The 22465-nt window shown below is 49.9% G+C and overlaps 1 protein-coding gene across 1 annotated transcript; it reads right to left on the reverse strand.

Moving 5' to 3' along the window:
* Positions 1-662: 662 nt before the first annotated feature.
* LOC128918733 (olfactory receptor 10AG1-like) lies at positions 663-18533 on the reverse strand. Its single transcript, XM_054223287.1, has 2 exons — positions 18452-18533; positions 663-1465 (listed from the first exon to the last, which is right to left on the reverse strand). The coding sequence occupies exons 1-2, from the start codon at positions 18531-18533 to the stop codon at positions 663-665; spliced, it is 885 nt and encodes a 294-aa protein (XP_054079262.1).
* Between the last annotated feature and the right edge of the window lie 3932 nt (positions 18534-22465).

Raw genomic sequence — 22465 nt, forward strand, 5'->3', positions numbered from 1 at the left:
CATAAAACCATTCAGATGGCAACGGATCATGGGAAGTCTCCAGCATAACCTCTTGCTCAAAGCAGGCTGCACGTCGATTTCAGGCTCTGTTACTCACAGCTTTGCCTATTTGTGTCATGAAAATCTCCTAGTGATTTCGGGTTTGGTTTTGCTTTTGATCTATTCATGTTGAGTTTGTCAAGCATTGTACAGCTCAATGCAAAGTATGATAGGAGGGGAAGATGACTTTCAGGTCCTTCAATTCTCCTAAGCTGATGCCATCCATGGACACTCTGGATAGTCAATGGGGTCCAGCAAATGGTTTCCCAGCCTGAGGTTAGTCGTCTTCTTCTCACTGGATGAGTCACCCTCTAATCCCTCTTGACTGATTCGACTGTTTTCCTTTAAAGGTACTGGCAGCTTGGGCAGACACAGCCTGAACAAGCTGTTTGCAGTCAGCTCTCCAGGGGTGCTGAAGCTGCTCTGGAGTATGAAGATACCTAGGTGGAGCTATCAGAGATACCAGGAATGCCCCGGGAGACCTGTCTCCCTCCTGAGGAGGATTATAGCCAGGGAGGAGATGGGTTTTGTCTAAGCTACTATGGGACACCTGTGTTCGCACAACCAAAAACCTTGTTGGGACTTTTGGTACTATTTGGGCTCCTTTCACATACTCTGCTCTATCACTTTCTCCATAGGAGCCTCTTCAGGGCAATTCTCACTTCCTTATTCCTCAGGCTATAGACGACGGGGTTGCGCATGGGGGTCACAATCGTGTAAAACAGGGCAAGGTATTTGTCAGTGTCTGCAGAGTCTCTTGACCGTCGTTTAAAGTACACAACCATGATGGAGCCATAGAAGACAGTCACCACCCCCAGGTGTGAGGAGCAGGTGGAAAAGGCTTTGCGTCTGCCCAGAACTGAAGGCATTTTCAGCATTGCCCTGACAATTTGAGTGTAAGAAACGACCATCAGGGAAAAGGGAAGGACTACAAAGAGCAGGATGATGGTGTGCAGCATCACTTGGTTCCAGAAAGTGTCTGCACAGGCCAGTTCCAACAGAGGGGGGACATCACAGAAGAAGTGATGAAGGCTATGGGATGCACAGCAGGGCAAAGTGAACAGCTGGTAAGTCTGCCCTACTTGTACTGGGATGACAGCCACCCATGAGCCCACCACCAGTCTGACACAGAGCCTCCCATTCAGGATGAGGCCATAGTGCAGGGGGTCACAGGTAGCTACATACCGGTCGTAGGACACGGCAGCCAGGAGAACGCTTTCGGTGCTGCCCAGCAAAACCAGGAAATACAGCTGGGCAGCACAGCCAAAGAAGGAGATGCTGCCGTCTCCTGTCAGGAAAGCCCACAGCATTTTTGGCATGAGGCCATTCCCTGTGATGACCATGAGGTAGATAATCAGGAAGACCGTGAAGTGCAGGCCTTGCAGGTTGGTGTGGTCAGAGAATCCCAGAAGAAGAAAGCCAGGTCCTGCTGTGTGGTTCTACAAGCCTTTTCTTTGGGACATTTTCTGTCTACAGAGCAACCCAAACAACACGCTCACTGGACAACGGCAGTGGCCCACGCACCATCACGCACCCCTCAAGCACAGTGAAAGACTACAGACACCAGCACAGGTGTGACTGCAGTAGTTAGGAAAGCCCAAACGAGATCTGCATGGCTGTATGGGAGTGGAACACCAGTTGCTCGTTAAGCAAAGGCTTCTCAGGAGAAAACAGAACAGATCTGTTCAGTCCAAATGATGTATGGACCAGAAAAAAATATTTTTTCTGCTAGGATGATGGAAGGGAAGGGAAGGGAAGGGCAACACCAGCTTTCACTCTTAGATTTTAGTGAGAGAGGGTTCCCTCAGCTCTGCTCGGAGATAAGACCCCACCTCCCGAAGCTCTGTTGACACACACAGAGACCAGGGGGACATGCCTTAGATCCAAATTATTCATTTTTACTTGGCTGACAGGTGAAGTCTATAAGAAAGAAAACAAACTGCTACCTGTCAATGAATCAGGTACATTGATGCACCCATGGGGCATTTCAACAAGGCAGAAAAGGTGCTATTTGTGCATATATCACGAGCTTTCAGGGTGCTAAAAGGAGGCGTTATGCAAGCAATCACAACACTACCTCAAAGCGCTTTCAAAGCATTCAAAAAATGAAGGTGATGAAAGGTAGAGGAGTGGAGATCAGTGGGTGATCTCCCGAGATATCTAGTTTTCCTGAAAAGGTCGGGCTTTTATAACTTCTGGACAAGCTCTGCCTGGTTCCGGTTCCTGTTCCTGACCCTGCTGCTCTGTCGCATGGATTCATGGCAGCTTACTGAGGGCTCCATGGCTCTGTTCCCAGCGCAGAAACGTTCCCCAGTCCCTGTAAGCCCTTGCAGAGCAGAGCGATGCTCGTGTCGGCTGGGAGACTGAGCCTTCCCTTTTGCATTTCCCAGAGCACACGGACTTCTCACGGATCACACGTGAAGAACGTGAGCCATTAACAAGCAGCTCTGTTTGACATCTTAAACTCTGACATATGAATAACGAGAATAGCGGTTTAGAACACATGTCATAAAAGCATTCACATTAGCCAAGTGAAAAAAAACCAACACAAATGTCTTGTTCAAGAGGACGCTTGAATTCCCAGAGACATGCAGTCTTAAGAGCGTGATCACTATTACTTTTTCTTTTTTTCTTACTGCTCCTGCCTAGTGAGTTCTCCTAGAGCTGCCATTCAAAATCTCCAAGATAAAATTAGGGTTTATGTGAGGGAAAAGTGACCATGATTTCTTTCCTAATCTCCCCATTTCTGCATGCAAAGACGTGTAGGAAAATGAAATATTTTTATTTCCTGAAATACCATCAGATACTTGCATTTATCATACACAATTTTTAAGTGAAAGAAACCATTTATAGGCAGGTTGTCCATGAGCAGCCTTTTCTCCTTGTATGAACACACTCCGCCACCCCCCGGCCCCAAACCTACAGCATATTCTTTCTAACGCCCAGATAACTCGGTGCTTCATGAGATCACACCTAGTGCATGGGCTGGACTGACTTTGGGTGTGGGAAACTGCTGGAGGACTCTTCGCACAGTGACTGTCTCACCAGCGGCATTTCTCCAAGCCGAACAAACCCTGCTCCTCTGAGCCCAGCCAAGCCACCCCGATGCCTGCAGCCGCTTTTGGCAGTGGCTGTGCCGCCACGGTGCCTCAGCACTTCAGAGCATGATGAAAGGGATTTACCATTGGCAGAAGCCACAATGCAGGAACACGCTCCTCACTCCATGGTGCCGCAGGAGACGGCGGTTACCTCTTTTCCTCTCTGTCATTTCCCTGGAAACCACCTGCGTGGGGTTCTCTGGACACTTCTCCCCGACTCATGTTCCTACCTGGGTATAAGTCAGTTAGTGAACAAGCCCAGGAGAGACGACAGCAATGCTAGTGCTACCTGTGCTCCTCCCCAGACACCCACCGCATCATTAACAACGTTAGAAAGACTATCAGAATAATGGACGTTTGCGTCATCAACAGGCTCTGAGCAACATCCAGAACATGACTTTCAAAAATAGAGAAATTGAGAAATGAGACTGGGCAGCTCAAAAGAAAACTGCTAAGCTTGTGAGAGGGGAAAAAAAAAAAAGAAAAAAATCAAGGAGGGAGGAGGAAATAAGTAAATTCAGTCTGTGATTAGCTTTAGTTCGCAGCAACAGAAAAGGCTGCTCCGCAACACCTCCTCCCTGGGCCTCCACCTTGGCTGTGCCCCGTATTAGCTCCAAGGTGGAGACGGTCTTGAGTGGTCAAACTCCAATGGCTCATGCTCTGTGCTCAGGTTCACCTCCAAAGGGGGTGCAGGGAGAAAGCTCAGGTTGGAGGTTCATGGGAAGGTTAGAGAGCCTGTGTCCTGTCACTGCACTGCAGATGTCTACGTTTGCACTGTTTAACGTGACACGAACAATGGATGAGTGTGTCTGACCAAGGCAGCCTTACGTGGCTCTATCGCCAATAGCACAAATGGCCCTTCCAGATGAGAGCATCTCCTGCCCTCCTGTGAGGCTCACGCAGCCCTTGATTTCTTACTCTGCAACTCTACGCACGGGTCGAGCCCAACCGTTCAGCCAGTTCTTCACCCACCGCACCCTCTACCTGCTCATCTCCAAGTTGGGCAACTTGTCCAGAAGGAGACTTTGAGGGACACTATCAAAAGCTTTACTACAATCCAGCAAAACTACATCCACCACCTTCCCTTCATCCACTAGGCAGGTGACCTTATTGTGGTTCGTGGTGAATCATTTGTCCCCCTTAATGTTAACTCCTTCTCCCAGGTGGGCATTAGGGCTCTAGATGGCCCCCAGTTCAGGCTCAGCTGTTCACTCTCCAAGAAGGGCACTCTGTGGAGACTGCAGCAATACTGAGAGGGTTTCCCAGCAAAGTCCAAGAGAACAAGAGGAGGAGAAAGCCCAAGCTCTGACTCCATGAAGAGAAACTGGAGGTGCTGGAGATAATCTGGCCAAAGATTCCCCATGACAGGGGAATCCCTTCCCACCACTACCACTGGAGGGATCTCCATGCACATTTCCAGCATTGTTAGAATGCCAAAATACCCAAAGAAAGTCCTTTTGTGTCCATGCCCTGCTGTCCTGGCTGGCCTGCCTGGTGACCATGGCTGAGACCAGGCTTATCCCAGTGCTTGACCCAGGCATGGGACCTTTCTTCCCTTTCACTGGCAGAGACAGGTTGTGACTTCACGATCAGCAGCCAAGCCATTTTCCTATTTCTGGCCTGTGAGGTTCTCAGACAGAATTGACTTCAGGCACCTTCACAGACACCTGCCTCTTACTCACCTGTGAGGTTCTGAGGCACAGCTGACATAAGAGTAGCTTCCCCACCATCACCCACCTTGTCACCCACAAGCTGATCTGATACACGTCATCTCACATTTCGTCTTCCAAAGTCATGCGACCGTTCCAGGACCTCACAACCTCTGCATTCACTCTGCCTCTGGGGGAAAAACAGCTTAGAGTGAGGTTTGGAGGACAAGGGAAGGTTAGGGTTTCCGAGGGAGGCCGCTAGGGCTTTTGGGTTAGGGGTTTCTGTTACCAGTTCTCTTCCATGCGAACCAAAAACTCTGGTCAGAGCTGGTAAGAGCTCCCCTTTTAGGGCTAGGGGTCATGGTGAGGCTCAGGATGATTCTTCTTAGGGCTTCTTGTAATTGATCTGAGTCCTGCTCAGCTTTGTGGGTTAGGGGGTTGGGTTAGGGCTAGAGGCTTAGGGTTAGGCCAGAGTTAAGGCATTTCAAGAGCAGGAACCTCGCCAAGTGCTGTCCCTCCCACACGCTTCTCCCTTCACCTATCCCATGCTCCCTTCTCTCTTTGATGAAACTCTCAGGCATCTTGAGCACTTCACCACGCTGCTCCTCACACGCAGCTTCCTCCAGCATTAATGACACCACAATCTACTCGCCAGCAAGGGCACCTTTGCCTTCATCCTCCTCTTGCCTGCCCCGAACATCTCATCATCTCCCTGGCCTTTCCCTCCAGAACTTCACAATCCCTGCCCTCCTCCTACATCCTGAGAAACACGAGTAAGACTTAGGGGAGGGGTTGAAGATGAAAGGAGGTTGAGGGACAGGATTAGGGAGTTGGCTTTGGGTTTAGGCGTGAGGCATGTGGTGAGGGTTTCAGCTTTGGCATTGGTGTTCAGGGAAGGGCTTCAGATGAGAGCTGCAGGTGAGGGATTAGGGTTAGGGTCCACGCAAAGTCTCAGTGTGAGCTGGGCAGTGGTGGGTCAGAGGGGAAGGGTGCGTAGCCACTTTGCGTGTTTCTGCCCTCGTGATGACCAGGGGAAAACTCAGCTGCCGATGAACAAAAGCATCATCATTCTAATGAGCTTCCAGAATCAAATCACACACACAGACACACACAAACACAAGGCTTACAAGAGACCTTTTTAAATCGGATCGTGCACACACAAACAGATACAGAGGTTAACCTATAGAATTAAGATGTTTCTCTTTTTGCAAAAAGTAGTAAATTCCTGGTACCAAACGATCTTGGTCACCTCGAGAAATCCAATAGTAGTGAATGACTCACTCTTTTCCTTCATCTGCATTTGTCAGCAGATGAGCTCTGAAATCCTTGCGAAATCTACTCTGAAATCCAATCTTCCAAAGCCTCATGAAATCGACTTTTGAAATCCTCGCAAAACCTATACTTTGATATCCTTGGAAAATCTACACTTTGATATCTTCATATCCTCATATCCTCATGCACGCTTTGATAGCCTGATATCCTCGATGTCCTAGGGCACCCACAACATCTCTGAAAAACCTGTTCCATCGTCTCACAACCCTTTTCATAAAAAAATTCTTCCTCAGGCCTATGCTAAATCTACTCTTTTCCAATTTAGAACTGTTGTCTCTTGTCCTGTCACTACAGGCCTTGGTCAAGAGTCCCTTTCTTACGCATAACTCCCCTTTAAACTATATAAACTCTCGTATGTCTCAGGCGAACCTTGCCATGTTTGAATCTGTCAATAAGACGCTGTGTTGATTATAGCAAATTTTGTTAAATCATTTTGATAATTGCCAGGTGATTAATGTTGTTAACATCATACAACTAAACCCTGTGATAATAAATCTTAAATTGCTGCTACATCAAAGTTGGGCAGGATCCCAAATCAACATTCACAAGAAGAGTGGACATGAGGAGAAAGAAATGTCCCATGAAGGACAGTGCTGTGAGTGCTGAGGTCACCCAGAGGGAGCCTGGATCAGCGCAACGCTGGGTGTTCCAAGGAACAGGCAGGGAGGAAGAAGAGGTGTGAGTAAAGGCGAGGAGATGCCCCAGTGGGAGCAAGGGGAGGAAACAGGTTGGGTGTCCACAGCCTGCAGGTCCTTGTCCCCTTGGCTGTGGCGGTTGTCTTTGCTACCAACGCCTGAAAGGAGACACCTTAATCTCATGGAAGCGGGGCCTCACTGCTTCCTCGCACCCCCCAGGGGGGCCGGGAGGTGTGGTGCCATTGTCCTTCACTCGGCATTGCACACCCCACACCTCACTGTCCCAGGAGGAGCCCTGAGCCAGTGTGAGGGACAGGGCTGGCCGCTTGGTGGGATAAAATACATCAAGGCTTTACTCAGCACCAGCTCCACCTGCACAGTGCCTTTGCCTCCCTGTAATCACAGCCTCCACTTTCCTGCTCCAACAAATCCATGGGGAGGCTTGGTCTGTAATGGCCCTCAGTGGGGACAATTAATGCTCCAAGACACTTTGGCGTTTGCTTCTGACTTGAATTCCTGCACAGGTTGTTCCAGCTCCTCTCAGTATCTGGCATTCCTGGGCTCAGCAGCAAATGCCCCATGGGGCTCGTTAAAGTGCAGAAAGCCCTAATGAGCCACAGCTCTTCCATGATTTTCTTCAGGGCTTCTAGCCTGGTACAGCTCATTGGAGAGGTCTCAGGAGTCTACTTAAAGTGGAAGGTTTCAAGAAGAACTTAATAAAAAGGTAATTTTTCATTTTGAAAGGGCTTTTTATTAGTCTTTTTATTCTTCCAGAGGAAATGCTTGCAGCTTTCTCCAACTGATACTGAACCAGAGGGTCTCCTAAGGAAGACCGGAGAAGAACCAACTGCCATCTCCTCGAGGTCCCCCACTATATGGACAACTTTCCCCCCCACCTCCTCCTCCCCACCGTTTCTCTTGGGGCTGCCTGGGACTTGCATTCTTTTCCTACATCAGACTTGTGCGCTGAGTCTGCAGCTGAATGTTAACAGCTCCTTTGCACCAATTCCTGCCTGTTTCCCCCACAGACTTGGCTGTAAATAGACAAGGGATTCTTATTAAATTTGAACAACCAGAAGGAAAAAAATGAGACAAATTAATTAAAGAAACCCAATGCATTCCTCCACTATATGCCAAGTCCAAGCCTCCAATAAGGTCCACCTTCCTCAAACGACCACCATAAAAGATATATGTTGGAGACACTGATAGGAAATTATAAATATACGTACAATTAGTGAGTTGGCTAAAGAGACGGTGTGGCAGATTAAGAAAACTTTGCCTTATTCTTGGACAAATTTCCATCCCAGAACCTTGTCACCAACTCATGTCTCTAGCGATGTCCCTGCCCATGTTACATTATGTGCTTGTTAAACAAAACTTTTCTTCTCCAGCAAACTCTAGCAAAACTCCTCCTTGGAGACAGTCTCCCCTCAAAGTCCCCTTGCAACCCTATGGCCAATTGAGATGCAAGAATAAACTCATTACAGTTCCTTCACGTTAACAAGCTCCCAGGGGAAGGTCACGGAGTGTGGAGGGCTCTCGCAGGAATAAAGAGCCTTGGCGGTTCAGCAGGGTCTGCTGAGGGCTGTGGGTGATGAAGCTGCTTCAGGCAATGGAAGCGTGCCTCCCTGGGGGCTGATTAGAGCCGAAAGCCAGAGGCAGTGATTGCAGGGTGACAAAGAAAAGAGGCAGAGACCTCCTGTGTGCTGTAGCCCCCTGGATGTGCCCGGTCAAGCCAAGGGGCCCAGTGCTAATCCCCAGCTCATTGAAATGGGGATGCTTTTGGTCATCACCACATGAGCTTTCCCTCTGCTCACCACAAGGGCCCAGACACGCTGAGTGCCTTCCACACTCTTGCCCCTCAGACTCGGCAGGACGCAGCTCCCCCAAGCCTTTGCCTGGACCCTAACCCTAATCCCTCACCTGCAGCTCTCATCTGTAATCCTTCCATGAACACAAACGCCAAAGCTGAAACCCTCACCACATGCCTCATGGATAAAGCTGTTAGAGCGGGTCAAGACATGGATCACCAAAAATCATTGGAGGGCTGGAAGACGTCTCCTAGGAAGAACAGCTGAGAGAGTTGACGTTGTTGAGCCTGGAAACAAAAAAGCTGCAAGGAGACCTTCTTGTGGCCTCTTAATCTATGAGGGAGGTTTATAAGAGAGAGAGAGAGAGATTTTACCAGGGCCAGTAATGACAGGACAAGGGGCAATGGCTTTACGCTGAAAGAGGGTAGATTTAGATTGGACATAGGGAAGAAATTTTTCACAGTGAGGGTGGTGAGACACTGGAAAAGGTTGCCCAGAGAAGTTGTGGATTCCCCATCCTTGGCAGTGTTCAGGGTCAGGTAGGGCAGGGCTTTGAGCATCCTGATCGAGTCACAGATGTCCCTAAAAACAGGCATAGGACTAGATGATCTTTAAAAGTCCCTTCAAACCCAAACCATTCTGGGATACTAGGAGAGCAGATGTGGCCACACCAGTGCCGAGTCGAGGGGGACGATAAATCCCCATGTCTGGGTGGCCACGGTCCTTCTAACACCACCCCATATGCAGCTGGCCTTAATGGTGCTGAGCCTTTACCAGAGGCTCATATGGCATCCCTCAAAATGCCCAGGCCCCTCTCCTCAGACTCACTCCTCACCTGGTCCTCTCCCACTTTGCCCCTTCTCCTTGAAAAACTTGAGGAGGTTTCTGTTGGCCACGTCCCCAGGTGTCTCAAGGTCCCTGTGCACTGAATGGTCACTGGACCATGGAGGAGATGAGGGTGATCCAAGAGAAGAACTTGAGAGTGCAAAAAGACTGGAAAAGGGAATGAAAGTTGAATAGAATCATAGAATTGTCTTGGTTGGAAGGGACCTTTCAGATCACCTAGTCCAACCATCAACGTACCTCTGACAAAAGCCATCACTACACCATAGCTCTAAGCACTATGTCTGCTTGTCTTTTAAATACCTCCACGGATGGTGCCTCAACCACTTCCTGGGCAGTCTGTTCCAATGCTTAATAACCCCTTCAGTGTAAAAATTTTTCCTAATATCCTGCCTAAACCTCCCCGGCACAACTTGAGGCCGTTCCCTTTTGTCCCATTGCCTCTTACTTGGGAGAAGAGACCGACCCCACATCCTTACAACCTCTTTTCCAGGAGTTTTAGAGAGTGAGAAGGTCTCCCCTCAGCCTACTTTTCTCCAGGCTTAACAATCCCAGCTCTCTCAGCCACTCCACATAAAGTTTATTCTCCAGATCCCTCACCAGCTCCGTTGCCCTTCCCTGGACCCGCTGCAGCGCCTCAATACCTCGCCTCATTACCTTTTTCGTGGTGAGGGGCCCAAAACAGGACGCAGTACTCGAGGTGGGGCCTCACCAGTGCCAAGTACAGGGGGACGATCACTTCCCTACTCCTGCTCACCACACTGTTCCTGATACAGGCCAGGATGCTGTTGGCCTTCTTGGCCACCTGGGCACACTGTTGGCTCATATTCAGCCGGCAGTCGACCAACACCCCCAGGTCCTTTCCTGCAGGGCAGCTCTCCAGCCACTCCTCCCCAGGCTTGTAATGCTGCATGGGGTTGGTGTGACCCAAGTGCAGGACCCGGCACTTGGCCTTGTTGAACCTCAGACCACTGGCCTTGGTCCATCGATCCAGACTCTCCAGATCCCTCTGCAATGCATTCCTACCCTCAAGCAGGTTGACACTCCCAATCGACTTGGTGTCATCTGCAAACTTACTCAGGGTGCACTCGATCCAATGGATGACCAAATGGAGCTTGAGTCCAGGGGCAGCTGGAGAGATGCTGGGATTTAGCCAACAGAAATGTCTTGAAACTTTTCAAGGAGAAGTGTCCAGTCCTGCACCCCGGGGAAGAATAACCCCAATGCATCAGGACAGGCTGGGACCTGATGTGCTGAGCAGTGACCCTGCGGAGACGGGGGGGGCTGGGCACCCTGAGGGACGTCTCATGAGCCAGTGGTGCACGCTCACTGTGGACAAGGCTGGCTGTCTATGGGGCTGCAGGAGGAGGAGCGTGTGCCCCCCAGGCAACTTGAGTCACCTTCCCCTTTGACTCAGCACTGCTGTGGCCCAACACACACAGCTGTGTCCCAGTGTGCGGCTCCCCATTTTGGAGAAGTGGAGAGGACCTGGAGAGTGTCCAGAGGAGGTCTGCCACATTGGGCTTGAGGGCCCAGTGCACGTGTGCTTTGTGGAGGAGCTGAGGGACCTGGGCTTCTCTGGCCCAGTGGCAGGGAGGCTCTGGGCAGTATTGGAATAGCCTGAAACTGGTTGAAGGGTTGTTTCAGAGACGATGGAGCTTTTCTTTGGAAGGAAACAGCAGGAGAAAGAAATAATGCAACAAAGGTCAGCTTGGGAAGTTGAGACTGGACACCAGGAGAAAGAAATGCCACTGCAAGGGCAGTGCTGTGCTGCAACAGATCACCCAGAGGGAGTCGGGATCAGCCCAAGGCGTTGTGTTTCAAGAACAGCCAAGGACGATGGAGAGAGATCAGTAAAGGCAGTGAGATGCTGACGGGAGAGCAAGACGGGGAAGCAGGGGGGATGTCTGCAGCCTGCAGGGGAAGAGGAGCAGATGTGGGACACCATAGCACAGTCAGTGTTGAAGACGATCAAGGGAATTGTCAAGGCTGAAAGCCCCCAACAGTGCTTATGTCTTTCTCCTCTTGGCTGTGGCTGTTGTCTGTGCCACCAAGGCTACCAGAAGACACCTTATCCTTACAGCACTAGGGCCTTAGTGCCTCCTCTTCCCCACCCAGGAGCCGTCATTCTGTGTTTCTGCCCTTGGCGTTTCATGTCCTCCCATCACAATGCCCCAGGAAGACCCTGAGCTCTGGTTGTGGGGCAGGATCTCCCTTCCCAGGGGCTGGAGGCCAGGGCTTTGCCTTCCTCTCACACATTCAGGATTAGCCAGCATCAGAGACACCTTTCCATTGCCTTTGCCTACCTGCCCCTCACCGCCTCCAGTTTTCCCTCAAACGAGCCCCCAGGAGCCTTTGGCAGTAATGGCCCTCAGTGGGACCCATTAACGCTCCAAGAAACTTTGGAGTTTGCATCTGACGTTGACTTCTGGAGAGGTTTCATCAGCTTCCCCTGTGTCTGAGCTTCATGGGCTCAGCACCAAAACCACCACAGAGGTCAATAAAATGCCTTGAGCTGGTGCTCTGCCACTAAACTGGTCCAGGCTTCCGGGATGGAGGAAAGTCATGGCAAGGAGCTCCTCTGCCAAGCGTGAGAGGAGACGAGCAGGCAGAGAGAGGTTAAAGGCAGCTGGGAGTGGGAGGACTCTGAGAGCTCACAGAGAGAGAAACCTTTACTGCCCTTGACACGGTAAGTCTCTGGGTGCAGGGCAATGCCGCTGCAGTTCCTGCAGGGATCTCCTAAAGCTCTCATAGCCCAAAACCTATGGGATCTCTCTCCTGGGTAGAGCAGGAGGACATGCTCAAGATCAGAGATTCTCTGCTGCACCATCAGAGGCAGTGGACATTTCACAGGGACTTTTCCAGAAGCACCTCAAGACAAGCGCTACCTGGGAGTTGTCCTGGTTTCAGCTGGGAGAGAGTTCATTTTCTTCCTAGAAGCTGCTGTGGTTTGGATTTAGTATGAGACTAAGGATGATGAGACATTTTGGTTGAGTTGTTGCTATGTAGTGTGTATGTTAAGTCAAGGACTTGTTCAGTTTCCCGTAGAAAGTGAGAGGGAGCACAGGCAGGACAAGCTGGGCCTAGGAATATTCCATACCACAGACGTCATGCTCAGTATAGAAATGGGGGTTGGCCGGGCGGCAGGAATCCGTGTTCGCTGCTCGGGATGGGCATCGGGTGGTAAGCAATTGTACTGCATCACTCCTGGTTTCCTATATTCTTTTACAATGATTGTCATTTTCTTTCCTGTTACTGGTCTATCAAACTGTCTGTACCTCAACCCATGAGATTTTTATTCTTTTTTCTCCCTCTTCTCCCTATCCCACTGCAGGCGTTTCAGGAAGAGCGAGTGTGTGGTCGTTCCCCACCAACAAGGCTGAGGAGTGAGCTGGCTCTGCTCATGTCACTGCGGCTTTAGGACAACCAGGAGCTTCCTTGAGGTTTTCCTGCAGGAATATGCTGAGCAGCTCCTCTGCGTTACAAGTGGATTACAGATGAGGTAACTAGTGAATGTCAGACGCTGTAACCCCTTTCCCAAATCCCCGCTGCTGTGGAGCAGGGATGACTCCTTGGGAGCCCACAAGCAGAGCTCTGCTCCTCACGGCACACTTGGCCAGCAACAATGAGAGCTCCAACAAGGGCAAAGCAGAAAGCTCCCGGAAGGAAGGACAAAGGCAAAGAGTGTTTTCGGGGCTTGGGTTTGGAAGGGCAGGCAATGGGAAGAGATTTGCTCAGAGCTGTCCTGACTTGTGAGTGTGCTTTCCTCCTTTGGCAGTACCTCGGGAACAAAGGGATCCGATGTCCAACGGCAGCTCCATCACCCACTTCCTCCTGCTGGCATTCGCAGACGCGCGGGAGCTGCAGCTCTTGCACTTCTGGCTCTTCCTGGCCATCTACCTGGCTGCCCTCCTGGGCAATGGCCTCATCATCACTCAACATCACGCAGCTTTTGCTTTATCTGGGCTGAGCTGGGAAGCGCTCGGGAGAGGAAAACACCAGTGCAGAGCTCAGCTGTGTGAGTGTGAAGGCTGGGTGCACACAGCAGTGTTCTCACACAGCCAGGCCTTCTGGAGAGACAGGAAGGACCAGCAGAGCAGGACCTGCTCTGTGCCATGGACCATGGACACCCCAGGGAACCTGCCCCAGGGTAATCGTCACCAACCAGCCCCTCACAGCTGCAGCAACAGCCACTCACCTCAGCTCAGAGAGCTGCTCTGTCCCTCCATGGAGGGACACAAAATGACTGCATCAGAAGTTTGTTCGTGCTTTACAGACTCTTGAATGCACATGTCATGTGGGTGATGAGATGAATTTGAGGGAGCACAAGTGCCAGCAGCTACTGCTAGGAGTGTCCTGTTGTGGGAAACTCAGTCTCTTGAGATCACTTCAGGTTTTGAGTAACACCCCCTGGGTAACCACCACTGCCATGTGCTTCCTTGTATGTGGGTCATAGAGACATCGAATCACAGAATCACAGCATGGTTCGGGTTGCAAAGAACCTTTAAAGGTCATCTAGTCCAATCCCCTCTCCACACACAGGGACATCTTTCACTAGATCAGGCTTCTCAAAGCATTGTCCAACCCGACTTTAAACACTTCCAATGATGGGCCATCGTCAGCTTTTCTGGGCAACCTGTTCCCTTCTCTCACCACCATTATCGCAATATATTTCTCCCTTATCTCCAATCTAAACCCGCCCTCTCTCCCTTTAAAACCCTTGGCCCTCGTCCTGTCACTGCAGGCCTTGGTACAAAGTCTCTCCTCGACTGTCCTACAAGCCTCCTTTTTATATTGGATTCCTGCAATAAGGTCTCCCTGGAGCCTTCTCTTCTCTGTGCTAAACAACCCCAACTCTCTCAGCTTTTCTCCATGAGAGGTGTTCCAGCTTTCAGAGCATTTTTGTGGCCCTACTCTACACGCACGCTAACAGGTCTATATTGGTCTTGTGCTTGGCACCCCGGAGCTGGACACTGTTCTCCAGCTGGGGTCTCACCACAGCAGCGTAGAGGAGGACAATCCCCTCCCTCCACCTGTTGGCCACGCTTCTTTTCATGCAGCCCAGGATGCGCTTGGCTTTCTGGTCCTGCACTTGGACCACAACAACCCCATGCATCGCTACAGTCTTGGGGAAGTGTGGCTGGAGAGCTGCCTGGCAGAAAAGGACCTGGGGGTTGTAATTGACAAGCGGCTGAACATGAGCCAGCAGTGTGCCCAGGTGGCCAAGAGGGCCAATGGCATCCTGGCTTGTATTAGAAATAGTGTGACTAGCAGAAGGAGGGAGGTGATTGTGCCCCTGTACTCAGCACTGGGGAGGCCACCCCTTGAGTATTGTGTCCAGTTCTGGACACCTCAATACGAGAGAGATCTCGAGGTGCTGGAGCGAGTGCAGAGGAGGGCAACGAAGCTGGTGAAGGGCCTGGAGAATAAATCTGATGAGGAGCGAGTGAAGGAGCTGGGACTGTTTAGTTTGAGGAAGAGGAGGCTGAGGGGAGACCTCATCACTCTCTACAACTACTTGAAAGGCCATTGTACAGAGGTTGGTGCTGGTCTCTTCTCACAGGTCATTAGAGATAGAACAAGAGGGAATGGGTTCAAGCTGCAGCAGGGGAGGGTTAGGCTGGACATTAGGAAAAAATTCTTCCCAGAAAGAGTGGTCAGACAATGGAATGGGCTGCCCAGGGAGGTGGTGGAGTCACCATCCCTGAATGTGTTTAAGACTCGTTTAGATATGGTGTTAAGGGATATGTTGTGAGGGAGAACTTCGTAGAGTGGAGTTGATGCTCGGACTCAATGATCCCAAGGGTCTTTTCCAACCTAAATGATTCTATGGTTCTATGATTGCCAGCTCATGTTCAGTTACTCAAACCCCAGTATCCTCAAGCCCTTCTCTGCAGGGCTGCTCTCAAGCCCTTCATCAAAACACTCCATGAGTCTCCCGCACTGCTTACAGCTTGCTGGGATGCTCTTCCAGCAGCTGTCAGGGTGACTGGAGTCCCCCAGGAGGATCAGAGTGTCTGTGGTGGTTCCTGTAGGAGAAGTAAGAACGCTTCGTCAAAAGGCTCCTCTTGGTCGGGTGGCCTGGAGCAAATCCCAGCCATGAGGATTCCAGCTGCACAAGGGTGCTCAGCTCCTCCTCTTTGTTCCCCAGGCTGCGTGCATTGGTACAGAGGCACTTCAGCTGGGCCATTGACCAGGACAACTTCTTTAGAGGAACACACCCGAAATCACAGAATCATAGAATTGTTAGGGTTGGAAGGGACCTTAAAGATCATCTAGTTCCAACCCCCCTGCCATGGGCAGGGACATCTCCCACTAGATCAGGGTTGGTTCTGAATATACCAGCAGCCCCTGGCCCTTCTCTCTTCCTAAAACTCCATCCCCTTCCCCTGGTCAATCCAGTCGGACATGCAACTGGCCTCTTTTATACCGTCTTCTGACTCCTCCCTCTTGGTTCCTCCCTGCTCCCCCTTCCGCTGCATGTCCCTCAGGGCTTTGCACAGCTCTATTCATTCCCGCATCCCTCCCAGACCAGGCTCCCTCTGAGTCACAACATTCTCATTTCAAACGGCCACTTGATCTTCCTGGAGGTGCCACCTGGACTTTCTTGATGGCCCACCAATTCCTGGGACTGGCAAAAGTTCTTTCTTGTCATGGACTCCATGGTTCTTTGCTCAAGTTTGTGGCTCAGTGCATTCTGCTTCTGGTTTTTCTCCCTTTTTTCTCCCCGTTTCCCCATTAACAAGGTCCCCGCTCAGATGACCTTGCTGGAATAAACACTCCACCTCTCACACGCCTCCATCCCTCAGCGTGACTGACCACCTTTGGCTCCCATCGCTGCCTCCCTGAGCCTTTGCCCTCAGGTTTGGGGCCCTGCACCTTCTTCTTTATGGCCACTCGGCCTGACACCTGCCCCGCCCACCAGCTTCCGGCAGAAGTCCCGCCCCCTCTCCTCTACCGGGCCTCTGCTCTCTTCTGATTGGCTGCCAGCACCGGCCACCCTGGCTGGATAGACCCGGAAGTGCATGGGACCCGGAAGGCTTCTGGTTTGTGTAGGAGCTTGTGAGGAGTCGTATCTCAGAGGTGAGCAGACAGCAAGCACGGGGAGACGGGGTGGTCAGGTCTCTTGTGCCTGAGTAGCGGATTGACCAGGAGCAAGGCCAGGGCTCCTGTAGGGGCTGGTGAGGTCACTGGTGCTGGTGTAGCTGATAGGAGACACGTGGCTCAGGTTTGTACTTGTGATGTCGCTCTTGGCTGAGTAGCTGATAAGGCAGGACCAGGTGCACAGCTCATGTAGGTGCTTGTGAGGTCACTGGTCCCTGCGCAGATGACAGGCCAGGAGCTGTCGCCTGGCTTGTGGATGTCTTTGCGATGTCACTGGTGCCTGAGGAGCCCAGGAGAAACATGTCTTGTGTTGGGTATTTTGAGGTCCCAGGTGCCTGAGAATCTGGGAGGCCAGGACTAGGCACCCATCTTGTGTAGGTGTTTGCAAGGTCACCTGTGACCGTTCAGCTGATAGGCCAGCAAGAGGCCCATGGGTTGTGTAGGTGCTGGTGAAGTCACTGCTGCCCGCGTACCTGGTAGGGCAGGAGCAGGAACATGGCCTGTGATTTCCCCACTGCCTGTGTAACTTTTAGGCAAGGAGCCGGTGTATGGTTTGTGTGGGTGCTTCTGATGTCATTAAAATGGACCTTTCCTTGATAGAAGACATCAGAGGTTGACTCAGCATCAGAGCCATCTGACTTTAACTTCTGACTTTAACTTCTCAAGTGGTTTGATCACTCTCCTCACGGTAACTGAGGTCCATGGGAGTCAGCACCAAATACATCACAGGGTCGTTAAAATGCAAAAAGCTCTGATGAGCCATGCCTTTCCCCATAAGATTCTTCAAGTCTTCAAGTCTTGTACAGCCGGTTGGAGAGGTTTCAGGACTTTAAAGAGGGAGATTTCAATGAATATCAATAGGGAATGGACTTTTTGAGATTTTTGGTTTCTTTTGTCAGTTTTTTTTCCCAGCTGACAGAATAAGTGTTGCCAACATTCTTCAGCTGATATTCATCCAGGGTGCCTCCTAAGGAGCTCTGGACATGTAGGAAAAGCAGTCTCCTCGATGGCAAACATTGTATAGAGAGTTCCTCCTCACCGCCCCAACCCCGCCATTTCTCTCTGTGGCCACCTGGCCATGATTTTAACATCTCAATGTTAAAATCTAACCTTTTCCCACTGAAGTCTGTAGTTGAACGTTACAGCTCCTGGGCTCCAGTTCCCACCTGCTTTTCTTAGAGAACTGGCCGCAGACAGGCACAGAAGGGTTTTTCTTAATTATGCACAAACAAAAGTACAAAGCAATGCAGCCTGATAGAAAATATAACACATTGCTCCAGAGAATGCTAATTTCTTGTCCCGAGGTTAATACACTTCCTGAAAATGCCGTTTTTGGCATCAGGGGAAAACATCTTCATTTTATGAAATGTATTCATTCATCTCTGCTGGTGAAAACGTGCTCGTATTTTTTTAAATGTGGAAAACAATTCCTCAGCTTCTCAGGCAGACCTCAGTTGCTCGACACCCCAGTTACCTGATGCCTTTGCCTGGGACTGGCAGCCAGCACATGAGAGCTGAGGGACACCAGAGCCCCCAGCAGCTGCACAGGGAGGCTGGGCAGAGGGTCTCAGGGCATCTGCACTGGCAAGAGGAACCTGGGTCCCTACAGCTGAGGACATTTGTGTCCTGTTAAATGCATCGCATCTGAAAATCTGAAAATCACTTTCCCTTCCAAATGGAGACAACACACCAAATCGCCCCTCTATGTCTGCAACATTAAAACACAACTAAACCAAACAAGGAGGATGAGAACCGCATGAAGGGCTGAGTCACCATCCCTGAATGTGTTTAAGACTCGTTTAGATGTGGTGTTAAGGGAGTAAGGGAGAACTTCGTAGAGTGGAGTTGATGCTCGGACTCAATGATCCCAAGGGTCTTTTCCAACCTAAATGATTCTATGATTCTATGGCCCAGGTGCTGTGTAGCTAGGGATTGTTTACTTATCCCACGCTTTGCCGCCAGGGAGAGCGATGAGAACTCCAGGGCTCCTTCCAGGTGCTGCGTCCGCACGTCCTTCGGCATCCACAATTCCCCCTTCTTCATTTACTACAAAAACAGTGGCTAAGGTTTTATCTGTAAGACGCTGCGCACACCGTAGCACACAGGGAATACAAAGCATAATGCACAAGAATATGCTTATACAAAAAAGCAAGAATTTTAGAGCTGATTGCAACCATCCAGTTAAGCCCCAACTGTTAAAAAGGTTATCCAGCCATCCCCAACTCCCCCCATTCGTAATTTCTGCACATTTTGCTCTAACCGTTGTATACTTTTATGGATTGATTCAGAGTGGTCTGATAAATTCATACAGCACGTGCCATCAAAATCTTCACATCCATGGCCATGCGCTAATAACAGAAAATTGACGGCTGCTCTATTTTACAGAGTTGCATGGCGTACTGAATCTACATCTAATAAAAGGCCAGGAAGAGCTACTGAAGTAGCCTTACTTTGTTCCACAAGCCAACAACCTAGCTTTTTTTAAGAGCGTTAGCGCTTTTGCAGAAGCCACACCGGGAGCAGAGAAAGAAGAAATGGCAACCACAGGTGGCTGCCAAAAGTGTACCCGATAATCAAGAGGGGTGACCTTTTGGAGATATGTTGCGTTTTGAGAGCATTTGGCAAAGTTAAAACACTTACGAGCATCCATCTGAATTTAGCCTAGAATACCAACCTCCTGTGGCTCTAAAGGCAGGGGAGAGAATAATTTATTTGCCCAATATAATCTAATGAGGCAATCTGTAGGTTAAGACTTTGTGATTACCAAGGGTCAAGGTCGTCCTTTTTGACAGGGACATGTATGTGGCTTGGATCCATTCCTATCAGGGCGTAAGGTTGAAATTCTTGTAGGAAGGTGTTCAACGTGTCTTGCAGCAGTAGTAGACTATATCTTACCTGCAACGTGCTGTAATGCCTTCTGAGCTGTTGGGGTTAATGAACATAGAACTTATGGGAGGGGGGGCGGGGACAGAGACAGCGCTCCAGGGCGTCCCCTGTATCTTCAAAGTGCGCTCATGTCTCTCTCCCTTTCTCCGGCCCGAGACAGACCCCTTATATCCTGCACCGGATTGAGTGGAGAAGTACAGGCTAGAGTCGCTGCACGTGTGGCCAGCGCATGCAGCGAGTCCCACCAGACTCGTGATCCGACTTTGCTAACAGCGGCTGTCTGATACGTGACCACATTGTTGTAATCCCTTCTTGTTATCTTCTTCTGTGAAGGTCAGGTTCTCATGGATACACACACAGTTTTTACAGCAACATATTCTACAACTCGTACCAGGGTACGATGCAAAGCGGCATCTACAACTGATCGTATAATGCTTATTAAACACTGCAAACAGCGTACTAAACATAACAGACAAATTCCTTCCACACAGGCAAACGAGTATAATTTGCTTCAACCAACCCCACCCCCAAGTCCATCCAAAAACGATTGCACCCAGTGGTCTCCACAAGTTGCTGGTTGGGTCGGTGCCGTTCTTGCAACTGGGCATGGATGGATTTGGAGTGGTCACTTAGATTCATACAACACAGTCCTTTAAAATCTTGACAACCATGTCTGTGAGCTGAAAGCAAAAAGTCAATAGCAGCTCTGTTTTGCAGCGTCGCATGTCGACTACTATCTCCATCAGCAGTAACTCAGAAATAGCTGTACCAGTAGCATTGCTAAACTTATCCTTGGCAGCAAGAGAGTCCTTGTTCTCAAGAGCACATGCGGACTCCCTGTTCTTCCTGGTACAGTTTTCTCACTGTGCTTTGATCTTCTTCCACAACTGCGTCCATGCCTGCTCGTTGGGACTCCGTAGGCCGAACCAGGATAGCAGACTCATTCAATCCTTTTGGCTTTGCTGTTGCCTGTAAGGGCGCACACACCGGGCTGGAACCCACCGAGGTCCCGTTCCTGTGGAGACACAAGCATAGCCTCTCCCCCACGTTATCAACTGCTATGGACCCTCCATAATTCCTCATTCTAAATTATGTACTAGCACTTGAGCTTTACCCTCGCTATTGTGTTTGTCCACTCGCAAAGATGAATAATGTCGGCTAATGGTTGACTCGGCACTGTCAGATAAATTCAAAAAATTGAGTACATACAATGCCTTAGCCAAGCCTTCCTGTGGTGAGAGAGACTCAACTTCCCCTTTTTGGCACAACAACATGCCTTTTAACGAACTATGCAATCGTTCTACAATGCCTTGGCCGGTAGGGGAGTGTGGAATACCCGTAAGGTGCTTGACCCCCCAATCTTGAAAGAATTTTTGAAGGCGGAGGGAGATGTAAGCTGGGCCGTTAGCCGTCTTAACCGTAGGGGTGACACCTAGAGCTGCAAAAGCTAGAGTAAAACGTTTGATAACATCGCGAGCTTTTTCACCAGTAGGACAAGTGGCATGTATGGCTCCGGAGAAGGTATCTATAGAAACATGGATGTATTTAAGGCGTCCAAATTCGGAAAAGTGAGTTACATCAGTTTGCCACAGCTCAAGAGCAGTAAGGCCTCGCGGGTTAACGCCAAAGGGTGATGAACTTGTGTATAACCGCTGGCAATCTGGACAGGCAGCAACGACATTTCTTGCCTGCCAGGGCATCAAGGAAAAGGTTTTTTGCAACGCTTTTGCATTCTGATGGAAAAATGCATGAGAGATTTGGGCTTGCTCTATTACCTGGGGCACTACTTGAGCTGTGAGAGTTAATGCATCAGCTCGTCCATTGCCTTCCACTAGGGGCCCTGGAAGGGCGGTGTGAGCTCTGATGTGCATGAGCAAATAAGGATGCTGTCTGTTGTTCAGCAAATGCAAATGTGTTGACAGTAGAGTAAAAAGTAAGGGGTTGGAGACTTCCCTTAAACAAGCATTTTCTATGCGGGGTACAAGTCCCACAACAGAGGCAGAATCAGTTATTATAGTGACAGGAGCGTCCCATTTCTGGAACACTCGTACAGCAGCGGCGAGCTCTACGATTTGTGGGGACCCGCTAGTTCGGCGTACATCAGAATCCCACAATTTACTCTGCGGGTCTTGACTTACTATGACTGAGCAGCCAGTTCGTCCAGAACCATCAGTAAAGACAGTCAAAGCTTGTAAAGGTACGTGACTCACTTTCGGGGCTACATACAAAATAAAATCTCTTTGTAAGAGTCTATGGCTAGGGCTATGAATATCTGTTTGTCCCGGCTGGTGAATAGTCGCTGTTTGAAACATCACTGAGGTTTGTAGAAGCCATTGCAGCACTTGCGTGGCTATTGGTAAGATAATACAGGAAAACTCCTGCCTAGCTAATAGCATAAGCCGTTGTCTTCCTTTTGTGATCAACATAGCAAAGCATTCTGGGCGAGTTACCACTGTCTTATACAGCTGGTGAGAAAGGAAGACCCATTCAATAATGATCAAAGGGTCAGAACGAGTCTCATCCCACTGATATGTTAATGCATACGGTTGCACAGCGGGATTTAATATCACCATTTGGAAAGGTAGGCTCGGACACACGCGATCCGCTTGACGTGAGGCTAATGCTTTAGAAACCGTTGCCAAGGCCGACTGCGCTTCTGGGGTTAGACTCCTAGGTGACAAAAGATCTGAGGTCCCTGTTAACAAAGAAAATAATGGACTTAACTCGTGACTTGGTATCCCCAATAGTGGACGAACCCAATTAATGGCCCCTAAGAGCTTCTGTACATCATTAAGGGTTTTAATATCTGCTTGAATTTTCACTTGTTGCGGGATAATTTTTTGTCCTGTGATCCTCCATCCCAAGTACTGCCACGGCTCCTTCTGGTGTACTTTTTCAGGTGCAATTTGTAACCCGGCAAGTTTTACTTGACGATATGTAAACTGCAGAGCTGCTTGCACAGTCTCTCGTGACTCTGCTGACACAAGGATATCGTCCATATAACGGTATCTTATAGCATCAGCAAACCTTTGCCGAACGGGAGATAGGGCCTTTGCTGCAAACCATTG

Source organism: Rissa tridactyla, chromosome 17 (assembly GCF_028500815.1).
Source record: "Rissa tridactyla isolate bRisTri1 chromosome 17, bRisTri1.patW.cur.20221130, whole genome shotgun sequence".
In the NCBI taxonomy this organism is placed as follows: Eukaryota; Metazoa; Chordata; class Aves; order Charadriiformes; family Laridae; genus Rissa; species Rissa tridactyla.

Bases quoted from the DNA above. Each gene is read 5' to 3' on its own strand.
- LOC128918733 (XM_054223287.1), bottom strand. From the start codon at position 18,533: ATGCCGAAGGACGTGCGGACGCAGCACCTGGAAGGAGCCCTGGAGTTC. The intron at 1,466-18,451 runs GTAAACAATCCC...ACCACACAGCAG, and splicing joins GGCGGCAAAGCGTGGGATAA to GACCTGGCTTTCTTCTTCTG.